Source organism: Anticarsia gemmatalis, chromosome 5 (genome assembly GCF_050436995.1).
Source record: "Anticarsia gemmatalis isolate Benzon Research Colony breed Stoneville strain chromosome 5, ilAntGemm2 primary, whole genome shotgun sequence".
Classification (NCBI taxonomy): domain Eukaryota; kingdom Metazoa; phylum Arthropoda; class Insecta; order Lepidoptera; family Erebidae; genus Anticarsia; species Anticarsia gemmatalis.
The window spans coordinates 4,442,692-4,469,194 of NC_134749.1; the positions used below are offsets into that span (position 1 = coordinate 4,442,692).

General features: G+C 40.2%; 3 protein-coding genes across 10 annotated transcripts; 2 read left to right on the plus strand and 1 right to left on the minus strand.

Annotated features, from left to right (window-relative positions):
- The first annotated feature begins 1,194 nt into the window (after positions 1 to 1,194).
- LOC142972863 (uncharacterized) lies at positions 1,195 to 12,344 on the plus strand. Of its 8 annotated transcripts, XM_076114222.1 has the most exons (15): positions 1,219 to 1,252; positions 1,415 to 1,488; positions 3,211 to 3,318; positions 3,717 to 3,864; positions 3,970 to 4,961; positions 5,266 to 5,289; positions 5,960 to 5,983; positions 6,446 to 6,505; positions 7,040 to 7,314; positions 7,718 to 7,790; positions 7,876 to 7,922; positions 8,257 to 8,424; positions 8,534 to 8,704; positions 9,022 to 9,222; positions 9,489 to 12,344. In XM_076114222.1, exons 2-15 carry the CDS (start codon positions 1,416 to 1,418, stop codon positions 9,726 to 9,728), a joined length of 2,604 nt encoding a protein of 867 aa, XP_075970337.1. In that variant the 5' UTR covers positions 1,219 to 1,252; position 1,415; the 3' UTR covers positions 9,729 to 12,344. The 8 variants fall into 8 exon arrangements, with proteins under 8 accessions (XP_075970342.1, XP_075970337.1, XP_075970343.1 ...); XM_076114227.1 differs by lacking the exon at positions 1,415 to 1,488 and having other exon boundaries at positions 1,195 to 1,252; XM_076114228.1 differs by lacking the exon at positions 1,415 to 1,488 and having other exon boundaries at positions 1,239 to 1,252; positions 3,214 to 3,318.
- On the minus strand, positions 12,342 to 19,586 carry cdm (importin-13-like protein cdm). Its single transcript, XM_076114221.1, has 17 exons — positions 19,240 to 19,586; positions 18,893 to 19,060; positions 18,646 to 18,762; positions 18,130 to 18,242; positions 17,679 to 17,861; positions 17,202 to 17,388; positions 16,665 to 16,874; positions 16,266 to 16,442; positions 15,845 to 16,079; positions 15,553 to 15,734; positions 15,250 to 15,393; positions 14,677 to 14,826; positions 14,300 to 14,437; positions 13,845 to 14,052; positions 13,311 to 13,448; positions 12,907 to 13,090; positions 12,342 to 12,747 (listed from the first exon to the last, which is right to left on the minus strand). The coding sequence occupies exons 1-17, from the start codon at positions 19,390 to 19,392 to the stop codon at positions 12,627 to 12,629; spliced, it is 2,808 nt and encodes a 935-aa protein (XP_075970336.1). The 5' UTR covers positions 19,393 to 19,586; the 3' UTR covers positions 12,342 to 12,626.
- A 691-nt stretch (positions 19,587 to 20,277) lies between these two features.
- On the plus strand, positions 20,278 to 26,444 carry pont (RuvB-like helicase pontin). The gene is made up of 10 exons (XM_076114235.1): positions 20,278 to 20,517; positions 20,837 to 20,965; positions 21,160 to 21,334; positions 21,725 to 21,927; positions 22,310 to 22,478; positions 22,818 to 22,909; positions 23,049 to 23,155; positions 23,273 to 23,375; positions 23,451 to 23,542; positions 25,692 to 26,444. Exons 1-10 carry the CDS (start codon positions 20,377 to 20,379, stop codon positions 25,849 to 25,851), a joined length of 1,371 nt encoding a protein of 456 aa, XP_075970350.1. The 5' UTR covers positions 20,278 to 20,376; the 3' UTR covers positions 25,852 to 26,444.
- Positions 26,445 to 26,503: the final 59 nt, after the last annotated feature.

Genomic DNA, 26,503 nt, shown 5'->3' on the forward strand with positions numbered 1-26,503 from the left:
TAAAAACCATTATTTTCTTAAAAAACCAGCTGAGACGAACACATAAATATGTTAAGGGTGTTACTCTAATAGAACGGATTCTATGTAGACTACAATTGATACTGGGTACTATGGTCTATAGAACTGCCGCTTAGGCTCTGACGGTTGTGTATTTTTATTGCTAAACGATTAGTGTTAACCGCGAAACGTGTGTAGATATAGGCATATCTTCATGTTTAAAAGGCGTGACATTATGTATGTATACAATATTTGTCTAAAGCCTCCAATCTTACGTTTAATATCGGCACTAATTCGGGTCAAGGAAATTTTTACGCCGTGGAATCCCGGTACTTGCAAGATCCTGTATAAATAAGGAATCCGATTTTTAATCCTTGACTATCTCACTGCTAGGCAAGAGTCTATTTCAGGACAAGGGAGGGATTAGGCCTTGACTCTACTCTACACTAGCCAAGTGCGTATTGTGAACTTTGCATGCTCTCATGGAACATTTTCAAAAAATGGTCACATAGTAATCGATAAAAAAGGCAATACATGTAACAGCAGAGTATTGATAATTGTTCAACAAGAGTATCACTTAAATCGCATTCGCGATATGTTATGCGCGCGTGTCTCTCCGGTCCCACAAATCTCGGGGCTCTCGGGGCTACCGGAGGTACCGGGGCGATCGTAAAATAATGCGGGATGCTGTTATACTAAGATCTTGGTATTCCAGAATTGGAAGCCCTCATTTTATATACGAATTAATTAAGGTGCCCCTCCGCTTATAAATATATTTGCTTCAAGTGGTTGAAATCAAGTAGTAGAACCTACAATAACGATTTCATACAATCAGACATGTACATATTAATTGTTACAGTCTGATCCTCACCTCTATATTGAAATTGAACCAACCTTGTCCCCGTAACATGTTTTCAATACAGGTAGCTTATGTTTTTCGTATTTGTGACAACCCTGTTACTTTGGAAATAAATTTACAGAGTACAAAACTAAATTGTCGATTAAAAAGTTATTTTGGAGACTAATTGTGTAAGATTTTTTTTAAAACAGAACAATTTATATTCATTTACATGTATTGGTATTAAATCAGAACCAGAATCGTTCCTTTTTTCGTTTAATGTAAAATCCGATACAAATTTCATCAGATCTGCGTTGATGGTAACACTTTTTTTATAATCTGTGTAAGTAAATCGATTATTTATTATCGATTACATCCAAAACCAAACAGCGTCCAACGCTAACACAAAAATGCAAGGTAAATTCCTCGTCTGTCAAAAATTGATTGTTTTTGTGTTGAAGGAGCTTATTTTTAATGAAAACTCAGTGGTTGCTTACTTAAACAGTTATGTTATTAAGTTGCGATTTTTTGATTTACGACATACTTCTTTCTGTGTAGTAATTGGTATATTATCTACAGTATGGGGAGTAGAAAACAAAGAGAGATTCTGAAAATAGCCCTGGGCATATCTGAATATCCTTGGAGCTCGTCCGGTACGTGACTATATATCAACAATATGACTTTTTAAATAGAAGAGACAGAGCGAATAACTCAATATGTATTAATATATTTTAAATAATTACTATGTAAAGAACTATAGGTAGGTATATCAAAAATAATAAAGCTTTGCGATGTACAATACTAATCCCTTGCAATAGGCGAGCATATTGCTATATAGCCGGCTCATTACAAGCCGCCGGGCTTCTTTTGAGAGAGATTTGTTCTAATACAAATCAGAAAGGCCAAATAGCCTTAACTGGGTTTTGAACCTGGGACCTCATGACTGTGTTGTTTAGTAAATTTTAGTGTAATTGCTTAGCGTTATTGTCATAGGTTGAGAAAGATGTTAGACCTCAAATCCATTGATGAAATGTGTGCATCTGAAACAAAAAACATTGGATTATATTTAAAACTAACTAGCATTTCCTTATCTGTCTGCGACTTTGCCCGCATGAGCAGATTTCTAAGAAATAAAGTGTTATAAGTTATCAGTGTACCATATTTCATTAAAATCTTTCCATTAGTTTTTATGTGAAAGAGTAACAAACTTATATGCATTTATCTACACATAGTTAGAGTAGGAAGAAGAATAGCTAGAGAATAAAATTAAACATATTTTCATGCTTGTTTAACCTAAAGGTGTAGGCGGAGAAGTATGAAATAGTACCTACATTTCACCATGTTAGTCCCATATAATAGAGGGCTTGCCTCCCAGCAGCCCCTGAGTTTACCCCCAAACTCAGGGGCTGCTGGGAAGCTAGCAATTTATCAAACTCAGGGCTATTATTGAGAAATATTCAAATATAAATGAAAGAATAATTTATTGTAATTTGACTAACTAGTGACATGAACCCAATACCTTATGATCAGTGGCTTCTCCTGACCGCACCACAGAGGCAAAAATTTTAGTTTTCGCAAAGCATCACAAAACTCTTCATATAGTTAGTATAAAGATCTCAAAGTACACAGTATCAAAGAAAACAAACCACCTGTAAAGATGTACTTATTAGCTTTCTCAAATAATAACTTATTAAAAGAAAAGGGTGGTTTAGAGTAGCCACAAATTAAAAAAGTGGATCAAAATTCCAATTTAGCCATGGGATATATTTATTTTTTATTTGAGTTATTTCTTAAAAAAATATGACCAAATTATTTTTTAAGTTTATTATTTCATTTAATTTTGATTTAATAGAGATATAACTGCCTGCAATGTTATAGGCATAAGTGCAGCAAAAAGTGTCTTCTGGAAATAAATTGTTAACATGGCTGAGGTCAGTATTGTGTGTTGATTGGTGTAATTGTAGTAGAGATGTAGTAGCATAGTAACAACTTGGCTAGTACAGTGTTTTGTATTTTTAAGACAATGGAACTGGAAAATGGTTACTGGTGAAGTCGACCTATACCCGTTAAGGGTGTGTAGTTTACAATTCTGACTGATTTGTAACTCAAATACCCCAAATTGGTTTTACCTGATTTATGGCTACCAGCTTAGCCGTTTTGAAATGTATGAGTCTTATTATGACTATTATTTGATGTTTACATGTACAATACGATGTGTTGTTGTAGACAAATAAAACTTACAAAAACTAATAAATAACGAGAAAGTTTTCTTTCTTCCGAGAATTAATAGAAATAAATAATATTATAAATATCGACTTAACCAGTAACCCTTTATATATAAATATCTAATTGCATGATGTCACATTTGTTGGCAGAAGACGAAGAAGAGCTGCCTGCTGTACAGCAGTTTCCAGAGAACCTCAGCAGAAACCGGGATCCTCGCCTAGCTCGGCGCACTCCAGCCGACGCACTGTCCACAAGTGGTAACTACAACTTGCTCTCTGCACTTCCTAAGCCATCTTTATACCAAAATTTAGCTTGCTTCTCTTAGTAGTTCTGGCTGTGCATTGTCCTCCAGTTCCATCATTCAGTGTTGCCGTTATGCAAAACAAAATCAATGTTATATTTTCTCTTACTGTGGAAGTGTAACATTGTTAGTTTTTTGACAACAATATTATTATGTTTTTAATATGGGAAGTGGATATGGATACTACTGTTCAATAATATCATTAAACAGAAGTGTTTAATTCAATTAAAATAAACTTTAGTGATAAATTTTCATAATAGCTACTATGTTTTACTGCTGTCATTACTAATACTTTTAATTAATTGGGTATTAATATGTGGTTTTGTACTTTACAATATGTCTTGTTAAAAACAGGTGATCCGTCACAACTTGAACCGCATCAGGCATCTGGCTCTGGCAACAGGGCGCAATCCAGAGATGACACATTACAGCCAGTACCTTGGGCATCTCGTGTTAACAACTCGAGATCCCAGAATTCTGCTAGCTGCCCTCAAACGTCACGGTATTGTTTATTTGGATAGTCTGGCTTGTTATTGTTGCATCTCCTAAAGATTACACTATAGAAGATAAATATTTTCCATTTCAAAGTAATATTTTTTACCCACAGTACTTCTCATGCGGCTGACGACGCAGCGACTGGTTTGCGATCGACGATGCCGCCTGGAGAAAGCTCACATAGGCGTAGAATACGTGTAATTCCCTCCGCTAACGTGGCACGCCTTGTTGCTTTCAAACAATTTACCCGTGAAATGCAAAATGCCGGACGCCTGAGAGCTTCGTCTCATATATCGCAACAGTCAAACGCTCCAGTTTATGCACAGGCGACAAGGACTGGCGCTCGTTACTCGACGCCAGAAAGCGTTCCTTGCCCGTCAAGGCAGCCGGGAAACGTTCGTCAGTCAGCAAATGCGTCTGATTCTTCAGTGCAGCTAGGAGCTGCAGGAAACGTTCATCAATCAACAATGTCGGCAGCGAATACTCCTGCCACGTCAATGCAATCAGAAACCAGCGCTGGTTCTTCAGTGCAGCCAGAATCCGTTCATCATCAAAATATGCAAGCAGCTAATGCTTCGGGCCAGTCATCGCAGCAAGGAACTGCTCCTCATCCAACAGTGCAGTCAGCAAATCCTTCTGGCTCGTCAGTGCAATCAGGAAACGTTGCTGGGCCGGCGGGAGCCGCCCCTCAGCCAACGACGCAGCCAGCGACCGCACCTAGCCCGTCTGTACAGCTAGGATCCGTTGATCATTCAACTATGCAGTCAGCAAACGCTCCTGGCCCTTCAATGCAGCCAGGAACGGCTAATTATCCAACAATGCAGTCTGCGAATGCCCCAAGCCCGTCGATGCAGCAGGGTACTGCTGGTTACCCAACGAATCAATCTGAAAATGCTCCTGGCCCGTCGACGCAGGCAGGAAATGAAGGTGACCCAACGATGCAATCGGGAACTGCAGGAAATCCATCGATGCAATCTGAAAATGCTCCTGACCAGTCAATGGACTCAGAAAATTATTATGATCCCCCATTCGAAACGAGACGTTCAGAGCCGTATATAGGGTTTGGAGACACAGCTACCTATAACGAAGAAGATATTATACATGGTGAGTTGACAAATAGTATACATAATATTATAATACGAGTAATTCACACCGAATGTGTCACGTCAATGTTATTTGTTAATACTATATCTTAAAATGTCTATTCACGGTTATAGCCTGGTGACAGACAGACGAACAGACGGACAGCGATGTCTTAGTAATAGGGTCCCCTGCATAGTTATTTGCTATAGAAAAGTCTACATTATGAATACATATCCTATAACTTAATCGTAATGAATTCCATAAAATGTATGCGGAAAATGTAAACATTTAATCTTTTGTTCTTGCCTACCTCCATGGAAACAAGATCGATTGTTGTTGTTATTCTTTGGTAAGTCGAATCTTCGAAAACAGTTTCATTATAATTAAATACATACTTAATAGGATAGTTGACTTCCAGACACATCAGCTACTCTTTATGAAATGTTTTAAACACATCTTTGTATTAAAAAAATACGACATAGTGACGTCACTATGGCATATTTTCATTGAGATCAAATGAGTGCCTAAAAAAACGTTTTCAAGTCTATAATAAATTTTATTTCAATATTATTATCAAAAAAAACCCATAGCATTTTGGATGAACTTTTATGAGTATAAGTTAAATAATTTTCCATTGATCAGTCGACTATCCTATTAGTATTAAGCTACGCATCGACTTGGTCGGAATAGAAATGTACGGACCGTAGGGATTTGTTGCTTTATATAATAATAATAAAATAATCAATCATTTTATTTCAAGCTACAGTGGCTCATAGACATATACCTTACAAACTAACATATATATTAAGTATAACATATTGAGTAAACATAACTTAAGACTATGTTAGTAACACTTCACTTAAGTACAGTATGTATGCCGATTCTGTGCACAAAGTACCATAGAAATTAATACGATGCAACAAATCCTTATGTACCGTTCGCTTTGATTCCGACCCAGTGGACGCGTAGCTTTCATATATTGTACTAATGTAACATTCTGTTTTGATGCAAACATGCAGTAGCTATGACGTTTTGGATGTTACGTAAGTACAATAAAATAATTTAATATAGTAGTAATTAGATTAAGCGGTTGTACACGAGTTCTAAACCAATATAGGTTCTTGAAAAGCATCGCCAGCCAAATTATAACGGCTTCTCAAAATATAGTTAATAGAGTTAAATAATTGTATATGACCACAACCGAAATTAATGCCGAAACATGAATACAGCAACTTAATATCTCGTCACCTTTTTTATAATTTTAAAATCTGAAAGTCATACAAAGATAGTTGAGGCAATGGGCGATAGTACTATTCCTAAACATTTATCAGTGAAAGCTTAAAATACGATTTTTTTATCACAACAAGACGACATTGGTCATTTGTTTTCTCTCACTTCGTTTATATTAATTTATCCTGGTTATGAAGATTTTCGGTAAACGTAGCGCTATACGATGTGAGAAAGTTTTTCGGATGACTAAAGTTTCATTTTGTATTTTATCGTAGGACAAACTGCTCATCCGCCAATGCATATAACTTATCCACCACATGAGCCTGAATTTGACGGTAAATATATATATTTATTTATTTAACCATTGTAAGGTCAATTTGGGTAACTTTGAATCATTTGGGTAACATCGAACGTGGGAATTTGAACTAGTTTCGATTAATTTTTCATATGAAACCAACACAATTGATAAAAGTTTGCAGAACTAAAATAAATCTTTATCAAATTCACACGTTCAATGTTACCCAAATGATTCAAAGTTACCCAGGTTGACTGTATGTTATAGTTATTAATATTTATTATTAAGAACAACGGTTACGGTGTTGCAATAGACTTTCAATCGGTATCGTACAACGTCGACGTCGAAAGCACCGTCGGTTGCGTACTTAGAACATAGAACAAATTAACCGCGCCGCTGTGCACTGTCTCATAGATAGAACGTGTTGTATGTCCTTACGCTTGATCGACGTACGCGGCCGCAATAGCGTCGTAATGGCAGCCTCACCGTGACAAGATTAGTTAGTATAGCGAATAGCTTGATGTAGTCGGCAATTCGAATAAAAATGTCAGTTAATTGTGATGTTTTATTGTAGACGAGACATCGGTCGGCGACATGTCGCCAGCTGTCACTCCGCCGCCGCCCGGCACGGAGGAGGAGGGCATCCCTTTCCCGCCGCTACCTCGAGTTACTCTCCCTCCACCTCCGCCTCCACCTCCACCGCCACCTTCAGATTCTCCTGCACCTCAAGATCAAGCGTCACCGGCCCGAGCGTCTCCAGGTCAAGCTGCACCAGCTCAAGCCCCACTAGATCCAGCTGCTCTTCCGGCTGCAAATTCCGCTGCAGCGGCTGAAAATAATAACAATGAAGTAAGTAACGTTATCACAATATCAAAAACGATGGTTTACGTACTTTTTTTACCCGTTACTGTCCCACAGCTAGGCAAATTCGGGTTGGGGAATTTGCCTGCTGAGAGCAGGCAAATTCCCCATACAGTATTAAACAAATTATAGGCAAACAAGGTTTTATCATGATGTTTTCCTTCACTGTTAGAGCAAGTGATAATTATTTCTAATACACACATAATTTCGCAAAGTTATTGGTGTGTGGTCTGTGGTTCGAACCGTCGACCACTTGTGTGGGAGGTGCCAACTTATACCACTAGACTAGCACTGCCTTATATGTACTGAAAATACTACTATTTTAAAATAACAATTGTTGCGTATTCTGGTTCCAATATAATATGTTATAGAAAGGTGTAATTACTTTCAGACCGCTGCGCCTAGTGGAACCGAGCCGCAGCCAGAACCGGCCCCCTCACGGCCAAACAAGAGGAAAAGACGCGGTAAGATTAAATGTATTTAGGTGTATTGAAGTTAGTCACAAATGTTATCTACTTCATTTTGAACTCTTTATTTACATACTTTCAGCGACCGAAGATGCAAAGCCGGTGTACACTTTTGGAGAATTTAATATGGTAAGTTTTCAATAACATATTCCTACAAGTTATAAAAATAAAATAAAATATTCTGAAAGTAGGTGTGTGGCATTACAATTAGGTGCTATAGTCGCTTAGGTGTTCAATGAATTTAGTGCAACTCACTCAATCACGTCTTATTGTTTGAACGTGACTAAGCGTTTCCATAGGACGGAGCTCTTAACTGCCATCAATATGCTACCGAGGCCGATTTCCCCTATCGTATCGCCAGTGATCAGCGGCGCGCGGGGCGTAAGCGTGTCGGAATATATATTCCGTTCTCCTCAATACTAATATAACAAAGTGGTATCACAACCGTGTCTCCTCGGCGCAGAGCCTGCTGAGCCTGCTGGAGTGCCCGGTGTGCCTGGACTGGATGGAGCCGCCGTTCTCGCAGTGCCGGCGCGGCCACCTGGTGTGCGCCGTGTGCCGCACGCGCCTGACGGAGTGCGCCGTGTGCCGCACCACGTTCTCGTCCGTGCGGAACAGGGCCATGGAGGGGGTGAGCACCGCTTTATGTACCGCTCGTACCGGCGCGTGGTGCGCTTCGTCGTACCACTAGTGATAACTGTGGTACGGCGGAGAGGTCGCAGTACAAGCTCGTGGTGCAGGTGGCGGAGATGCTGCGCTACCCGTGCCGCCACGGCTGCGGGCGCCAGATGCTGCTGCGGCGCCGCACGCTGCACGAGAACAACTGCGCGTCGCGGCGCTTCGCGTGCCCCGCGCCCGCCTGCCCGCTGCTGGACCCGCTGCGCGTGCCCGAGCTCGCCGAGCACTTCCAGGTACACCTCTACAGCCTAGCCTAGCCTAAATAGTTAAATCGTATTTTGATTGGATCACCTAGATTAGAGTTCCTTGGCCTATTCCGGTCCGTGGACGCTTAGGAAATCGACCCCTAAGTTACAAATAAGGTCTTCTGCTTTAAAGAAATCGACGTTTACTTACTGACTTCTGATTTCAAGCTGTAATTAATCCACGGAACACAGGTTAAGAAACACTGAACTAAAGTATATTAATTCGAACGTGTCCCGAACGCGAGCATGTAGCGTTTAGTACACGTTCAGCGTCAGTTAGTGTATATTTATTATTAATGTTACAGTGCAACCACCGGTCGTTATTGAAGGTAGGCAGCAGGCATCATTTGACGGTGAAGTTGAACACGGAACAGCACGACATGTGGCTTGTTGTGGCCCTCAACGACTACTTCATGGTGCGCGTGGACATCGCGCCGTCTAACAACTTCCGCGTCGAGGTCACCTACATGGGACCGCAGAAGAAAGCCAAAAACTTCATATATACGGTACCTGTTTTATTCTGATTCGTTGTTTTATTACGTTTTCCATGTATAATTTTCTCGTATTTAGTATAATTTTAATACATAATATTTAACAACTAATATGCGTGTGATAATCCTGTAACGTTTGCAGTTTTGTTATAAACTTATTTTAGTACTTTTATGACGATATGAATAAACGTTAGGTATATTAATTAAATAGTGTACTAAAACGTACTTGCGTGTGCCGTTAAGGTTAATATTTTTACTGCAATTGTTATGCTTTTTTTTAGGTGATATTACAAGGACTTTACAGTTCAAGAAGGCTGGAATACTCTCGGAACACTCCTAGCGATGTGGATACCAGTCCTGAAAACGTGGCCCGTCAAGATTGCTTCCACTTGTCTTACGAACAAGCGCTCAACTACATTCGCGCCAAAAACAAACAGTGCCAACCGGAAAACCCCTTAAATTTTGTCCTCGAAATAAAACAATTGGTAACAATGGATGAGTCTCGAGATGAAAGTGAATAAATTGATTTTCTACTCACGAATATGAGATTTATGCTTCCGTGAGCAAGTTAGGACATAATTAATCTAATGAATGTGAGTATTGTATAGATACACGCAATGTAACATTTAGCATTTTGCGCCTAGTAAGGACGCGTCGCATATACTAAACCGCGTTTTCTCTGAACCTACGCAGTGTACCCTTCAAGAAAATGGTAGTTTGGTATTTAAATTGCCACTTTAAGAGGCGAAATCAAATTGATGGATAGTATATTTTTTGTGTAATGTATAAAAATTTTAACATGGCGCAATAAAAGGTTAACATACCTAGCTTAAGCTAAGCTTAAGCATTCAGGGTGTACATTTGTTTTTTATAAGAATTTTTTTCGTCGATATAGTAAAACGAATTAAAATTTTACGCGCGTTAAGATATAATCTTAGCAGCGAGGACAGTAGAGTACAGACGTAAGGTGCACCGTTTACGTGCACTTACGTCCACTCCTCTATTAGAATTTGGTCGACAAACTTGCTTTGCACGTTACATTGCGTGAATCTGTAAGTACCATAATTATATCAAACTCAGATTTGAATATCTATGCATTTATGCAGAAAACATAATACAATGTACTGTCGTGAGTTTTAAACCGCGACTTCTTACTTTGTCAAAGACACGTAAGAAAGCTCTTTCGTAAACGACTTCTTGAGGCGGTTCGCCTTTAAATATTTTAGACTCCCTGAATAACAAAAAAAGGTCTTCTGCTACTTAAAAATGACAGCGCTTACTTGCTGGCATTTATTGATAGGCTAACTAAACAAAAGTTCATGTCCAAGGTAAGACCGCGGACTCCAAGGGGTCCTCAGACCACAGGTTAAGAGACACTGTTCTAGATGTTAACATCAATTGGCATTTTATCTACTTTGTAATAATAATATGTATTTGACGAGTCAGGGAGTAAACGTTCAGTAGGAACATGATTGCCATAAGGACACAAAAGCAATGTGCTTTTGGTAAAGCAAGGTGGCTAGCAAGTTTGAAATATGTTTGTGATTGAAGTGAATTATCTTTACGTGCCATATGAAATGCGCGGGTGAACGCATTTTGTTATTAAAAATAACATCTTAATTATTAAATACTAGAATAATATTATATTTCGCTATACATGAATGTCGCTTCCGTAGATTTGCATCGATAAATCGATCAAGTTTAATTATTGCCACTGTTGTAGTATATTAAATGTCTGTTTAAACGTATTCGATACAGTACCCGGTAATTCGCCAGCAAACATCAAGATTGAAACAGATTCAAAGCGATGAACTGTATGGAATTTATCAGTAATGAACACTAGCTCAAATAATTTATTATAGCTATCACTAAAGATTATTTTTATGTGCCCTAGATCTCGATTACTCATAGTCTATATAAGTTATTTTTCTTAAGTTCATATGTGCATTTAAAAGTGTGCAGTGCTTTAAATGTATATCTTAATGACTGATATAAGTTATTATTCGTCCACTGTATTAGTGATTAGTACAGCCTCCTCTTTCAAATGCAAGATAATTGCGTTTATCAATTTTATAATCTATTGTCCTTTACATCGCATCGGCATATGGAGTCGGATGTTCGCACAAAATGTAATAGCTGTTACATCAGAGCGTAGAAGATCGCTAGCTCGATATTTTTTTAAAGGCTCAAATAACAACATACCTGTATTGTAAACTTGAACTTAGCACAAAAACTATGGGGCAACAGTTTTGGCATACGTGCAATAATCTGACTCCATATATTTCTTAACCCCATCTTGTCACCCTATCTAATTATCTTTACATATAAAATTACTTGTTACTTTTAAAAGTACCTTTCGATTTTATATACAATTATTTATTTTACTACTAAAGACTTCTTTATATTTTACTATTATTATAGATAGAGTGAGTGTCACGTTTTTAAAACGTTTGAAATTAACGGCGATTACAGGGAACATACAGCACGATCACATTTTTAGAATGGATCTGCTTTTTTATAAGTATATCTGTAGTGTTTTTATGTCTAAATAAATATCATTGCACCAATGTATGAGGTGCTCGTAGTAAAACTATTCAATGTAACTCCCTGTGTTTGAATTACGATTCGATCGATTTTTAGCAATTATATTCTGATTGAAACTTCACTAGTCGATGTCGATATAATATGAACAACTTTGATTTAAAGTAGGTGATAGATGTAAGCAAAAAAATATACTTGTGTCTAGACGGCCGTTGTAACGCCCTTAGTATGAAGGCGTTGAAATAATCGCGCATGGTCATCAACATACTAATATAACATGTTAATAATATTTTATGTCTGTTAACATCAGCTCTCATCTGTCATCTATTAGGTTTGCTTGTTTTTTTTTCTAAAATTCTCGCCGGTTGTTTACACAACCGGTTGCTTAGTATGATAACAAAAGTGATATTATGTTTAAGGGCTCATATTATTACATTTTCTTGTTTTAGTTTTGTAAATCATTATTGATGAACTGTCTAAAGCTTGTTTGTTTTGTATTTATTTATATTCGCAAATGTATAACTTATTTATAAATTAGTTATTAAGTTCCATGTGTAATATTAAGTCTTATAAAATAAACACAACAATAAATTTAATGTTTTATTTTGAAATTTTATTTCTATAACGACTTCAATACGGGTATATACAAATGATATCACTTTTATGCGTATGTACATGTAGATTTTTACATAATATAATAATACCCTATGTCAATAAATTCAACTGTAAACTAATACAAAGTATCGTCATTTTAGTAAGTGATAGAGAAAAATAACATACTATTTTGAGCGTAACTATTTTACACATTCACTAGGTAACTCCCTAATACGAGCGAGGTTTGGAAAAATCAAAGAGTATCAACACTTGTAGGTAATCGTTCACGCTACAAGTTGTTTGGAAGCTAACGTCTGTCTCCCGTACTCGGTGTCCACGAGTCCACGACACACCAGCGAAAACTCCTGAACGTGCTCCAGCAGTCGACGCTTACTGCTCTTTTCCCTGTAAAAGACAAACGTACCATTGATAAATCCAGTCAAAATAATCAAATCTTCAAAATAAATTTAAATGGGAAAGGTATCGTGTTAGTCATCTGAGAGGAAAATCGAATGGCTTCCATTATCAAAAGCTAGATCAACGACTGTGCCGGGTTAGACGTACTTGATGACCGCGGCCATGAACTTCTGTTTGTGCGGCTCGGTGGCGTGCACGGTGGGGAAGTCGGGCTGCGCGAGCGCCTGCCGCAGCCACGCCGCCAGCTCGCCGCCCGCCCGCCACGACGCGCGGTTCAGCGCCAGCAACAACTCCGCTAGGGGCTCTATCTGGTTACGAGGGGTCGCTCCACCTAAAAATATATTCCGTTAATCCACAAATCGAGCTCCGGCGTCGAACAATCAATCGTTAATCGAAGCAAAGGTCGAATTTAAACGGGGATAGGATAAGACGACGCTCGCAAAGAGGTCGTCGAGAGCAGAAAAATAATTCTAGAAGACTTTGCAAAAAGTTTAACGCGTGGTTAAATTGTAGAAAAACCTGTCGGAGACTAATAAACATGCGTCACGTACCGATGCAGGCGACGGCGGCGGCGGTGAGCAGCGGCGCGGCGGGCTGCAGCACGTGCGCGCGGGCCCCGGCCAGCGCGCCCAGCCAGCCGCACGCGCCGCGCGCCGCGCCCGCCGACCACAGCCGCACGCTGCCACACGCTGCCGGACAAGCACACGCAGCAATCATACAATTTATACTATGTTATCCATAAGTTAAACCATTCGATTCTCAGCCACTATCAAACACAATCGGCTTGCCATCGAGATTTTCTTATGAAAATTTGATCAGCGCCTCTAACGGGCGTGATGGGATCATGGGAATCGCATTACATTTTAAATGTCAAACTCTCGATACTCGATGGTATTAATCGTAGAGAATCGTCCTACTAGTTGATTGGAGGAACCATATAAAGCCTTGGCAAACGAAATTGACTGAACGAGTTGAACTGCGAATTAATAATTTTCGATGAACGCAATAGAGCCGAACCGTATAACTCAGAACGTGCACATTGCGTACGAACGCACACATGGAGACTACCAATCTTTATAACGTACCTAATTCGACGAGATCCGGCAGTATATCTTCGAGCCAGTCGACGTACTGCGGCCTCTTCTTAGTGATGGCTTGCAACAACGCGAACAGCGCTTCCGTGAGCTCGGGCCGCGCGGAGGGGTCGGGCGCCAGTGTCCGCACCGTCGCCGTCACGGTCGAGTTTAACAAGTTCCGAGCGCCATCCCATTCGCTTCCCATTGATATTACTACCTAGAATAAATTGTGTTAATTTAATAAATTAAAATATGCAATCTTTAATTGCGAGTACATTTAGATTATAATAGTTAATAGATAAATAATTTTGACGTTTACTGATGAATCATGTATTCAAAGTGTACTGGAAATTATTCTACTAAATATAGAAAAGGTAAGGCAATTCTTTAAAAGTAAAGTACTATCAGAAATTGCCTAGTAATGTTAGTATTTTTATAAGTGTGTTATTTTGCGATATATTTACCAATTTGACGACGTCGAGTCCTGAAGGACAGGGGCTCGTGTTAAAGCCGGCGACGATCAGCTGACCTATGTCCGACACCAGGGGCAGCAAGTCGTCAATGAGTGACGTCACTGTTTGTTTTAGTATGTGGAACAACGGCTGCAATAGTTTACACAATTTTTGTTTATAGTTCAGATATTCGTTTTTCGGTTTTTATACTTTACGAACAGCAAATATTTCCTTACATTTTTTTAAGTTAAGTTATAAATACTTTAACAAAACGGGAAGTCAAAAATGTTTGAATTATATATAATAGGTAACAAAAGGTAACAAATAATCGGTGTAATTTTCATAAGTAAAGGGACACAGTACTAACAGACAAAGAGAAGCCTGGTTACCTCGACGAGCGTGGTGTTCCCGGCGTAGGGCGGCAGCGCGGGCGCCACGGTGCGGAACAGCGCGGCGGCCAGCGGCGCGCGCGGCGCCAGCGCGCCCAGCAGCGCCGCGCAGCACGCCGCCGAGCACGCCGCGCCGCGCGGGGACCCCGCCTGCGGGGGGGGGGGGACACCTTAGCGATACTATTGACGCGTTGCGGCCCAAAAAAAACGAGGAACAGTTTTATACTTATGTGCCATCTCGTACAAACGTGTTGAATAACGCAGACGACTTATTGAACTTAAAAGTAACGTAATTTACACATTACGTTTGAAATTCAACGATTTTCTTCCTATCGACAAAATTCGCTCATCTGCGGATAACTTAAGACCTATAAACTAATGAAGAACATTTCTCAGATTACACAGTATTGTCAAAAATTGTAAAGCTTCATACATAAATTCATTTTGAAATGTTATCACGCACGAACCACGATAGAGTTTTTTCTCTTGACGTTTTTTAAATAAAAACCTAAGTGAGCATCAGCAATTCAAAATAACGCATGTATTTTCAGACGTATCATTAATCGCGTATACCTGTGTTCGCAGATCATTTTCAAGCATATTTGCTAAACTGTGAAGTAAAGGAGCCGCGACGTCCAGTTCAGCAGCCGCCAGCGCCGCGCCCGCCGCCGCTACCAGCTGTCTTCGAACCCACGTATCTGAACGACCTTCATGACTCTAAGAAAAAATAAGATTTTGTGGCTTAAAGTTCTCTTAAGTAATGCAAGTTAATAAAACTTTCTCTCTCTCGTCTGTTATAATAAAGGTAAAATAAATCAAGTTGTCATAATTTATAACAATTAGCGATGAATGTAGACAGAAAGTTTGATTCCGTACCTGCGCCGCTTGTACAATGTCGGGCGCGAGCGCGGCGGCGGCGGGGCTGCAGTCGGCGGCCAGCTTGCGCAGCGCCAGCGCGGCGGCGGGCGCGCAGCGGGTCAGCGCCGCGCCCGCCGCCGCCACGCACGCCGCGCCCAGCGCGCCGCCCTGCACCGTGCTCACCCACGACGCGTAGCTGCCTTGGGGGACAGCGACCGGCGTTATTGCACCGCCAAACGTAACGAACAAAAACCGTACGACAAAAACATTTAGGGACCGATCGTTTTCAAAGCCGGGGGCTAGGGCTCACCGAGGCAGTCGAGCGCCGTGTTGAGCATGCGCTTGTCGGTGGAGGCGTGCGCCTCGGCCCGCGCGTGGTCCAGCAGCTGCAGCAGCGGCGGCGGCGCCAGGCCGGCGGGCGCGGCGTCGGCCAGCGCGCAGAACACGTGCAGCGCCGCCTCGCGCCCCGCGCCCGCGCCCGCCGCGCCGTGCGCCGCCAGCACCGCGCCCCACACGCCGCCGCCCAGCACGCCGTAGCAGTACATCTGCCACCACAGGACACGTGTTAATCTCACCACTACCTTCCTTCTATGCCTTCGGTAGCTATAGGATTACAGCGAGCGTTTAAAAAAAGTATAAGATAGGCTCGTTTAAGAACGTATAGGTATACGTACGCGCGAAATAAAAACGCACAAAGTAAATCGCATTAGAAAAATCTCATATTCACTCACGACGGTGTCGGCGATATCCTGTCGATAGCAGCGCAGCAGTTCGAGGTCGTCCCTGGACAGCTGCAGGTCGGTGGGCGCCTCAGACTTCTTCACGAGTGTCGTCAGCAACCGCGAGAACACCGGCCGCCATACTGAGTGCATGTCGGTCGATGGGTCTTCCACGTTCAAGATCTCGTCCTGCAAAGAAATACCAATTATAAGGTCTAATCTAACGATGCGTCGCTGGCTGGCGATGCAATGTAATAAAATACACTGAAGTTTAATTTTAAAAAATATTATTATTATTTTTTTATTAGCAAAGTAAACCCTAAATTATATTCTATTGGAAATATATTTGACGGAAAGTCTTAAAGCAAATAATCCATACAAGAGTTAAGAAAATATAACAATGATGTATACCTGTAGCGTATACCAGAATCCAAATGCCAGATTCGACCGTGTTTCGTGTATTGGGTAATGTCCGGGCGCTGCTTGAGCGGCTAATAGTAGTTCTATGAGCTGTCTGGCGCCGTTGCCTGCCTCCGTTTCGTTCTCGGCAGCTTGCACTAATATGTTCGCGTGGCACTCGCCTAGCGCCACGCAGCATGTTATTAGTGATGATAGCAGCTCCTGAATCAAAATGAGAGAATCGTATGAGAATAAGATCAATTAAAAAAAAATCTTTTCATTTATTATAGCTATTAATGTTTGTTGAAAAGGTCAGCCGAGTCTATCATTGTAGATTGTAGAGTAATTATAACAATCAAAGAGCCTATGAGTCGCGACTCATATTTATATGGAACAATCAAGGGAAATGACAAGACCATAATAATATTTTACTGCACTGCACTGACTTAATAGGCCAATGAAACTCAACTAGAATGTTTGACATTAAATTAATGTTTTGGTCCAGGGAGACTTCAATTATTTAGATTTTGAGTGGGAATTGAATGTTACCTCGTTAGGAGAATTGGGTACATTATCCCTTTGCATGACAGGGGCCGCGCAGGCAGCGACTAAACCCATGAGTTGTAGCGCGGAGCCCGAGTGTTTCGACGACGCTGTGGTGCCGCCCGCCGCCCGCACGGCTGACAGACACGCTTCACACGCGTCAAGGGCTGTGTCGCTCACTGCACTGTTCCATCTAACACAGAAAACGTCACTTTATATGCCAGTTTACATACAGCTGTATAATTCATTTTCTGCTACTATTTATTTGTTGTAGGCCTAAAGGAATATTATCATGCCAACTTCTATGCACCAACTTAAAATATTGGTACAGCATACCAGAGTAATTAATAATATTGCATAATATTATGCAATGGACAGAAATTAGTTAACTGGATATGTGATTTCGATAAGAGATGGCAGGCATGTCATGTTATAGGAACAAAACATGTGTTTTCTTAAAATCTAAATGTAAAATGAACTTACGTGTACAAAAGTTGTACGATAGCTAGTAGAGCGCGGCACAGCGGCATTCTATCACTAAGCGAGCCTCCCGGGTGTTCTGCGGCGTCCTCCCCGCCCAGTGTTAACCAACTACAGGCGCACGTCGCCGCCGTCACCCATGACTGTATCGTTTGTTCCGATGGTGCTTCTTTACAATAGTCAGTACTGTAACAAAACATTGTCAGTACTCCTTTTCTATATCATTAGAAACATTAATGGTCTACAATTATGTCTATAAAGCAAAGTTTTTAGATTTTAGCAAGTCAGATTCTTTAATCTCTATATACATATAGGGACAAGGTGTGTTTTATGAATGCCTTCATATTATGTTCACATGCAAAAAATTTACAATTGAAGTTATTGACATGGTAATCTGACTTAAATGTTATTAGTTAAAAAAAATTACTTAATAATGTCAATGTATTTTGCTCACCTGTATACAGATTGTAAGTGCCTAAGCATATCTTCTAGAACAGCTGGACAAGCTTTCTGCAGAGCCACACGGTTCTTTGTGCGTAGAGCTGAGCCCATTGTCATACTATTGAACTGGTGACAAAGTAAGACTTTCATTACAAATAAGTGTTAGAAGAAGAACAAAATTTATTTATTGTAACATCCTATGTACACATTGTACACAGTTATTCAATAAATGTATCTTTATCTTTTAAATTATCTATTAATATTAGTTTAATGGAGGTCCTGACTCTTGTGTTGAATTCAACCAATAACTTGTTACTAAAATTGTTTAAAATATCATTTTTATGTCACTATTATTCCATTCCTTAATGAATATGTAGGAATCTGACACCTATTTTCACATATTGTGGTTGGTCTTTTACACTTTGTTGCCCAATGATTTTTATGTAAATTTGATGGATTATATTGAATATCATGTTTTTCAAATTATATCTCAGTTACAAATATACATATTTATTAGGATTCAACTTACTTCCTCAGGAATAACAGTCAGCACTTCCAATAATAATGAAGTGTTTTCCTCACTGGATAGTGGCCTCAATATTGTAGCTAAATCTCCAGTCCCTTGCTGAAGAATAAATGCTGCTAACTGAAACAACAGTCTTCATATTAGTTCATGCTAATTTTGTACATTGTTTGTATAATCAGATAAATAGGGAGAGTATTATTATGGATGTTAAGTCATAGTATGTCTATTAATAAATAACAGTCATACTCACACTTATGCATAGTCTATTAGTAACAATCTTAGGTCCTTTGGAATAGGTAAATACAGCTTGAAGTATTTTATCTTTCAGTTCATCATAGCTTTCAGGTGGCACCTCATTCCAACAGCGAAGGATTTTCGTGTGCAGCGTAGTCGCCGCATAGAACTGAACTTCAGTATTCTAGAATGAATACAAAATTGCAAATTATTTTCACATACAAATGTTGGTAATAATTACAACATAGTTACAACTTTTCAAGGCGCACGATTAGTCACTATGTCGTAAGAAGACGTCAAAAATTATAATAAGGATAATAACGTTAGGTAACTAGTGGTTACATACAGAAAGACTCTTCTCACCTTGCTTGGCTGAAGTAGCTCCCAGACGAAATTCCAAGCTTCAGGAACCCGTTGCGCAGCAGTGAGCCACGCGTGGGCTTTCGCCCTTTCAGATTGTTCTCCATTATAGAATACAGACACAGCATATTCTAAATTCTGTGCGGTATATTCCATTTCAGCCCCCTGTGGTTTCGCACTAGGTAAAACTCACAATACAACCAATTATCACAAAAACTTATAAACATATAGACATCGTATTTACTTAAAGAACATGATCACTAAATAATTAAGTTTGTAAATACAAAATTGCTATAAATATTTTGAGGGATAAAACGTAAGAATATTTCAATAACTTCCAATGGCTGTCATGTCACTGACAGATAGATGAGTGAAGTAAAGTCCGATGCAGTCCAGCTATTCGCCATCGCCATTCGCTGCTTTTATGGACAATTTTTTTAATATTTAAATATTTTATAATGATTGATTGATTCATTTAAATATTCAATATTGCTTACGGCTTGGGTAATCTGAATCTACGGTGACATCTTTATGACAAGAAAAAAAAATGCTCGGTAGTAGGTACGTAAATATATTATCTCGTTAGGTTTTATTGAAAAAATCACTAAGTGGACTATCTTTTTTATGATCGTCATTCACTCCAATACTAAAAGAAAAAAATAATAATTGGAATTCCTTAAAAACGTGATTAAAATCTTTTTAGGTTAAATTCCCACCCCCTCGTGGGATTTGTTTTTGTCTATCCCATTGCTGGGCAAGGTCCTTCCGAACGAGGGAGAATATATTGGTAAAAAGCCAATAAAAATATTTCGAGATTAGATCAGATTAACGCTTTATAAATTTGATTTCGAAATGTTAGACACTTTGACACATACATCATATTTTTTGATGATAAAAATTATTCTACGGAACCCGATACATAAAATCTAAATTTTGCTTTGTCTTATTTTGTTGTCATCTCTCGGGAATATCACTCGTTCTGTAATCTTGTTAATCTGTGCCACCTCTAGTAAAATTCAAATACCCTTCAGACACTCATTCGCAAATTGTCATTCATTCATTGTGTAGTTTGTTGTGGTGCTGAAGAAACGGGTGCGACTTTAAAATTTTATTGTCAAGTGTTGGCAGCAGAATACCAAAATGAAGATCGAAGAAGTTAAAAGTACTGCTAAAACCCAAAGAATATCAGCACACAGTCACATCAAAGGCTTGGGTTTGGATGAAAATGGAGTTCCAATTCAAATGGCAGCCGGTCTCGTGGGCCAGGAATCTGCCAGAGAGGTAAATTCCTGGGTATAAGTAATTCATTGTTATTTCCAGGTCTCAGACTATAATAGGCATAAAGTTTTTGGTTATAGAATATAAAAAAAAACACTATTCTTAAAATTTTGAGGTTATGTTTCTTGGTTACCATGGAGTGTTTTGTCAATAATTTTGCAATAATCGGTAACTCTGATTAAATGGGTACAATGACCTTTTGTATGATCGATAATTGTTCTAACTCTTTCGGCCTAGAGCATAACATTATCATACTAAACATAGTCATCTCTATTAAGTACTTGCTTCGCTTGGAGGGAAATCTACATAAAAATGTTTTCAGGCTGCTGGCATTGTGGTAGACATGATCAGGAGCAAGAAGATGGCTGGTCGTGCTCTGTTATTAGCTGGCCCCCCTGGTACAGGCAAAACAGCCATAGCATTAGCAATAGCACAGGAACTTGGTACCAAAGTAAGTATCGTTTAAAGCTGACTCTATATTATATTATTATTTGGTTATTATATGTATAGTTATGGGAGCAGCCTCCATCCAAGAAATCGGGAATTTCCTTTTTGTGTATGTGTAGACCAACACAAGTTTTGAATTTCAAGTTTTGAAAGCCTGATTGCTGCTGGCAATGAAGAAGCTTAATTTTTTTTTGTCAGGTGCCATTCTGCCCTATGGTTGGTAGTGAGGTGTACAGTACAGAGATTAAGAAGACAGAAGTATTGATGGAGAACTTCCGCCGTGCTATAGGTCTCCGTATTCGTGAAACTAAAGAGGTTTATGAGGGAGAAGTCACTGAACTTACACCTGTTGAAACTGAAAATCCTGCTGGAGGTAGTATTCATGTTATTTATTCATAAGATTTATTTCAGTATAACTCGCAGCAATAAGCTTGTTAAAACGTAGTGGATATTATTCTTAAACATGTTTATTCATATTATACAGGTTTATTGCATTGTAAGAACCTTCTTAGTCCCATCTGTTAAGTGTTGTGGGCAATATAATAGCATGGTGCATCACTTTACTTATGTCATTCATGGAAAAAGTAGAAATTTTGTTAGTTCATATAATAATGGCCAGTTCCACATGGTATAGACTTATTGCCTCCTTAGTTGACCTCGAAAATATTTGTGTGTACTTACTGGTTACTATAGTTGGTTGCTTGGATATAACAAACACTGCTTAGTAACCAATCAATTAAGCATTCATAATCATTGTTTCCAGGGTATGGAAAGACAGTATCTCATGTGATCATTGGCCTGAAGACAGCTAAAGGTACAAAGCAGTTGAAGCTAGACCCTACCATCTATGAGTCCTTGCAGAAAGAGAAGGTAGAAGTGGGTGATGTCATCTATATTGAAGCCAACTCTGGTGCTGTGAAGAGACAAGGCAGGAGTGACACATTCGCCACTGAGTTTGACCTTGAGGTGAGCTAAAATTACAATACATAATATGAATAATTTTACTAACTATTGTTTTACTACTGGGCATGGGTCTCTTCGAGGAATGAAAAAGGGGATACAACTTGAGGGCACACACTGGACAAGGCAATTTTGGAATTTTGGGTGTCTACAAGGATTGGTTTAGAAATAATTAAACCAAATACTGTCCCCACTGCTGGGCAATGGCTTACTCAAAAGGGAGGTAATGGGTCATGATTCCATATCCTTGGTGGGGACATTGCATCTTGTTTAAGTAATTAACAGAGCTATTAGGCAATGTAAAGAAAAGTTTAAGGATTACTCACTAATATCTTTCTCATACATTTCATGCTTTAGTTTAATAACCTTGTGTCATTCATGTTTTCAGGCAGAAGAATATGTTCCCCTACCAAAAGGCGATGTTCACAAAAAGAAGGAAGTGGTCCAGGATGTGACACTGCATGACTTGGACTGTGCCAATGCCAAGCCTCAAGGAGGACAGGACATCATGTCCATGATGGGACAGCTCATGAAACCAAAGAAGACTGAGATTACTGGTAACTATGCTATTGTTTTATTATTTTAAATGATACGATGTTTCATAGGTGAGCCCTTTTCTAAAAATAAAGTGTAGGGCGGTTTTGTACCACTACTGACTTTTGACAACCGGCTTGTCATCACAAATTTCGTGTAAAAAAACCTTATCAGCGCCTCTTGCGGGTGCCGGAGGAACTAAAGTGTGAGCAGGTTTTAAGTGTCGAGTAAAAGTGATGTTACATTACTGCTACTATTGATTAAGATTCAATGCTACATTAAATATTTCTATAATTTTCTATGCACGAGGAAGAATAATAATATTATTTTTCGGTATTTATCTATAACAATTTTGTTTACAGATAAATTGAGGAAAGAAATCAACAAAGTAGTAAATAAGTACATAGACCAAGGTATAGCTGAATTAGTTCCAGGAGTACTGTTTATTGATGAGGTAATATTTTGTTCACATCTAATTAGAAATGACTAAAAGCGCTTATTCATTCAAACAGTATAATATAAAAAGACTTTGCAAGTCAAATTCAGGTATTTGTATAGTGTTGTAGTCTAAGTAATAATGTGTTATATTTCAGGTTCACATGTTAGACATAGAAACCTTTACATACTTACATAGAGCACTGGAGTCCGCTATTGCTCCAATAGTAATATTCGCTACCAATAGAGGGCGCTGTCAAATTAGGTAAGATTTTATCGTAATTAATTTTTACGTATAAATACTTTTTGATTAATTTTGTAGCAAAATTTTATTTAATTAATGCTGGCTGGGTGTTACATATTTGTATTTGTTTGTTTTCAGAGGTACTGAAGATATAATTTCCCCACACGGAATCCCATTGGACCTTTTAGATAGATTGTTGATCATACGCACGTTGCCTTACAACAAGGCCGAGCTTTTGCAGGTAATTATTTGGCCTTTAACAGTATTGAAACGCGAAGGCAAAACGTAAGAACTTATATTTATTTGATTGTTTTAGATATTGAAACTGCGTGCGGCGACGGAAGGTATAGCTATAGATGAAGAAGCTCTAGCAGCACTTTCTGAAGTAGGCGCTAATAGTACATTAAGGTTAGTGTATTTAACTATTCACCACAAGTAGACTTGGGAAAAAAAAGTCTTTACACATACGATACCTATTAATAGTGTCTTAAGGATTCTGGTCACAATTTCAACATTTCTTAAATTTGAGCTTAAATCAAAAAAAATGCCCGGAACCATGGATGGGATTAGGTTTCTGGTTAGTCGTTGTATCTGTAGCGGCTCGCTACATACAGCGACATCTACTGGGACCAGCGCGCAACCAACCACCACGCGCAGTGTGACTGACGTCACAAGTCCTGAATCGCGCTATCGAAGTTTGCATTGCAACTGACTATATATACAAGTTCCCGACTACGACAGTCGGGCAGCCTAGGCCCACCAGGCACGATCACCTCGCCTGGTCGGAGGATCCTCCCTTTGTGTTGGAGGAACATGATCACCTCGTTCCTCCACAGTGGTGACCCCGACGTGATTGAAAGCAGCCTTCACGAAGATCAGACCAGCAGCAGCAAACCTTCGCACCCTCATCACTCCTCACTCCTACAGCAGCAGTCGTACAACTCCAGCCAGCATCTTCGGCCACACCAGGGCACTCCACGAACATGTCACTCACGCACATGACTGGCATACCCTACGGCCTCAGCGGCATCCAACCTGAGCATCATCGTCACGCTACTCTGACGCACCCAGGGCACCGCAACGCTTCGTCTCGACTCACCGCAGACAACAAGCACCTCGCCCCGACTCACTGTGGCGAGGTGATCGTGCCTGGTGGGCCTAGGCTGCCCGACTGTTGTAGTCGGGAACTTGTATATATAGTCAGTTGCAGTGCAAACTTCGATAGCGCGATCTAGGACTTGTGACGTCAGTCACACTGCGCGTGGTGGTTGGTTGCGCGCTGGTCCCAGTAGATGTCGCTGTATGTAGCGAGCCGCTACATCACTCCCCCTCAGACCGTAGGTCGATCTTCTTTTCATGTCAGTCAGTCTCTCCAGTGCCATGCATTGATGAGTTCCAGTGAGTCGGAACTCGAATTCCGCTAGTCCCAGTGCGTCGGAACCGTATGCCGCTAGTCCCAGTGAGTCGGAACTGTATGCCGCAAGTCCCAGTGAGTCGGAACTGTATGCCGCTAACTCCAGTGAGTCGGAGAGGTGCGGTGTGCGGTGTGCGGTGTGCGGTGAAGTGTCCCCAGTGAGTCGGGGCGAGGTGCTTGTTGTCTGCGGTGAGTCGAGACGAAGCGTTGCGGTGCCCTGGGTGCGTCAGAGTAGCGTGACGATGATGCCCAGGTTGGATGCCGCTGAGGCCGTAGGGTATGCCAGTCATGTGCGTGAGCGACATGTTCGTGGAGTGCCCTGGTGTGGCCGAAAATGCTGGCTGGAGTTGTACGACTGCTGCTGTAGGAGTGAGGAGTGATGAGGGTGTGAAGGTTTGCTGCTGCTGGTCTGATCTTCGTGAAGGCTGCTTTCAATCACGTCGGGGTCACCACTGTGGAGGAACGAGGTGATCATGTTCCCCCAACCAAAGGGAGGATCCTCCGACCAGGCGAGGTGATCGTGCCTGGTGGGCCTAGGCTGCCCGACTGTTGTAGTCGGGAACTTGTATATATAGTCAGTTGCAGTGCAAACTTCGATAGCGCGATCTAGGACTTGTGACGTCAGTCACACTGCGCGTGGTGGTTGGTTGCGCGCTGGTCCCAGTAGATGTCGCTGTATGTAGCGAGCCGCTACATCACTCCGACCCGACTCATATGTTTAATGACATTGTTGTTTTGAACGAATGTCCACGCGCCGGCCGCCTGCCGACCCTTGTGACGTCACGCGGCTACCTGCGCGGGCGCCTTGCACCGAGATGTACCTCGGGGCGCGAGCCGCCGCTAGTCGACCGTTAACACCATTCGATGCGACACGCATGCCGAACGTTGCTCACCGGTCCACGCGCTAATACTTCGCGATCTTAATTATTGCTGATGAACTTTCTTCTCCTTAATCCATCGCTCATATTACTCCTCTCCTTCTGTGCTGTGCTTCTTGATATCTCGCGTGTGCTGTATGCTTTTTTACTTAGAACTTAATTAAAGCTAAGTTACCAATAAACTATTGTTTATCAAAAGCGCAGTTTATTTAGTGTATGATTCGGAACAATTCCTCCAACACTACATTCGACTATTGTTGCGTAGATACGCAGCCCAGCTGCTGACGCCGGCGGCGCTGGCGGCCCGCGCGGACGGCGCGTCGCGCATCACCCCGGCGCACATCACGTCCGTGCACACGCTGTTCCTGGACGCCAAGTCCTCCGCGCGCATCCTCACGCAGCACTCCGACAAGTTCATGAAGTAGACCCACTCTCTCACTAACACTTACATAATGCAGGAAGATAATGCAGCACTATTCGTTGTTGTGTAATAGCAGTATTTTAACTGTCGGACGATTAATACAATACCGAAAGTAAAGTACGGCTATTACACTCTAATGAATAATACGATAATTTGGTGCGTTTATATTGAATACGTATTGTTCAATTAATTATTTAATACTTAATACGAAGCATTCTCTGGATAGTTAATTGAACAAAACGCTATAACTGTTTTTTATGAATTGAGATGGTTTGAAACCATTAATGATTGTATTGTGTTTAGACAGTATTGCATTGATACTTCAAGTAAGACATTCTGAATCTTTGTTTCCATTATATTTAGTTTGACACTATTCATGTGATATTTTTATTGTTTGATAGATGTAACGGGTAAGTTAACTGAATCAAATTACGTAATTTCCTTGTTTCGGTTAGTTTAGAGGGATGATTATTTTTAGTTATATAAACAGGAAATAAGTTTTAGTTTGTTTACAAGCTTTCCACCGAATGATACACTATGAAATTCATGAAAGAAAACTGGAATTGTATAATAAATAAGTTTTTATTCTATAAAAAATGTTTCTTATTCTATGTTAGACCTAAATTTATTTACACAACAATAATTTCTTTATAGGC

What these genes read in the sequence shown, in the direction of transcription:
- cdm (XM_076114221.1), bottom strand. Translation starts at nt 19,392, where the DNA reads ATGGAATATACCGCACAGAATTTAGAATATGCTGTGTCTGTATTCTAT. An exon ending in CTAATAGACTATGCATAAGT is followed by an intron (nt 18,763 to 18,892) that starts GTGAGTATGACT and finishes CTGTTGTTTCAG; the next exon opens with TTAGCAGCATTTATTCTTCA. An exon ending in AAAATGATCTGCGAACACAG is followed by an intron (nt 14,827 to 15,249) that starts GTATACGCGATT and finishes CCCCCCCCGCAG; the next exon opens with GCGGGGTCCCCGCGCGGCGC.
- pont (XM_076114235.1), top strand. Translation starts at nt 20,377, where the DNA reads ATGAAGATCGAAGAAGTTAAAAGTACTGCTAAAACCCAAAGAATATCA. An exon ending in AAAGAAGACTGAGATTACTG is followed by an intron (nt 22,479 to 22,817) that starts GTAACTATGCTA and finishes TTTTGTTTACAG; the next exon opens with ATAAATTGAGGAAAGAAATC. An exon ending in GGCGCTAATAGTACATTAAG is followed by an intron (nt 23,543 to 25,691) that starts GTTAGTGTATTT and finishes ATTGTTGCGTAG; the next exon opens with ATACGCAGCCCAGCTGCTGA.
- LOC142972863 (XM_076114222.1), top strand. Translation starts at nt 1,416, where the DNA reads ATGGGGAGTAGAAAACAAAGAGAGATTCTGAAAATAGCCCTGGGCATA. An exon ending in AGCTGCCCTCAAACGTCACG is followed by an intron (nt 3,865 to 3,969) that starts GTATTGTTTATT and finishes TTTTACCCACAG; the next exon opens with TACTTCTCATGCGGCTGACG. An exon ending in TATGACGTTTTGGATGTTAC is followed by an intron (nt 5,984 to 6,445) that starts GTAAGTACAATA and finishes ATTTTATCGTAG; the next exon opens with GACAAACTGCTCATCCGCCA.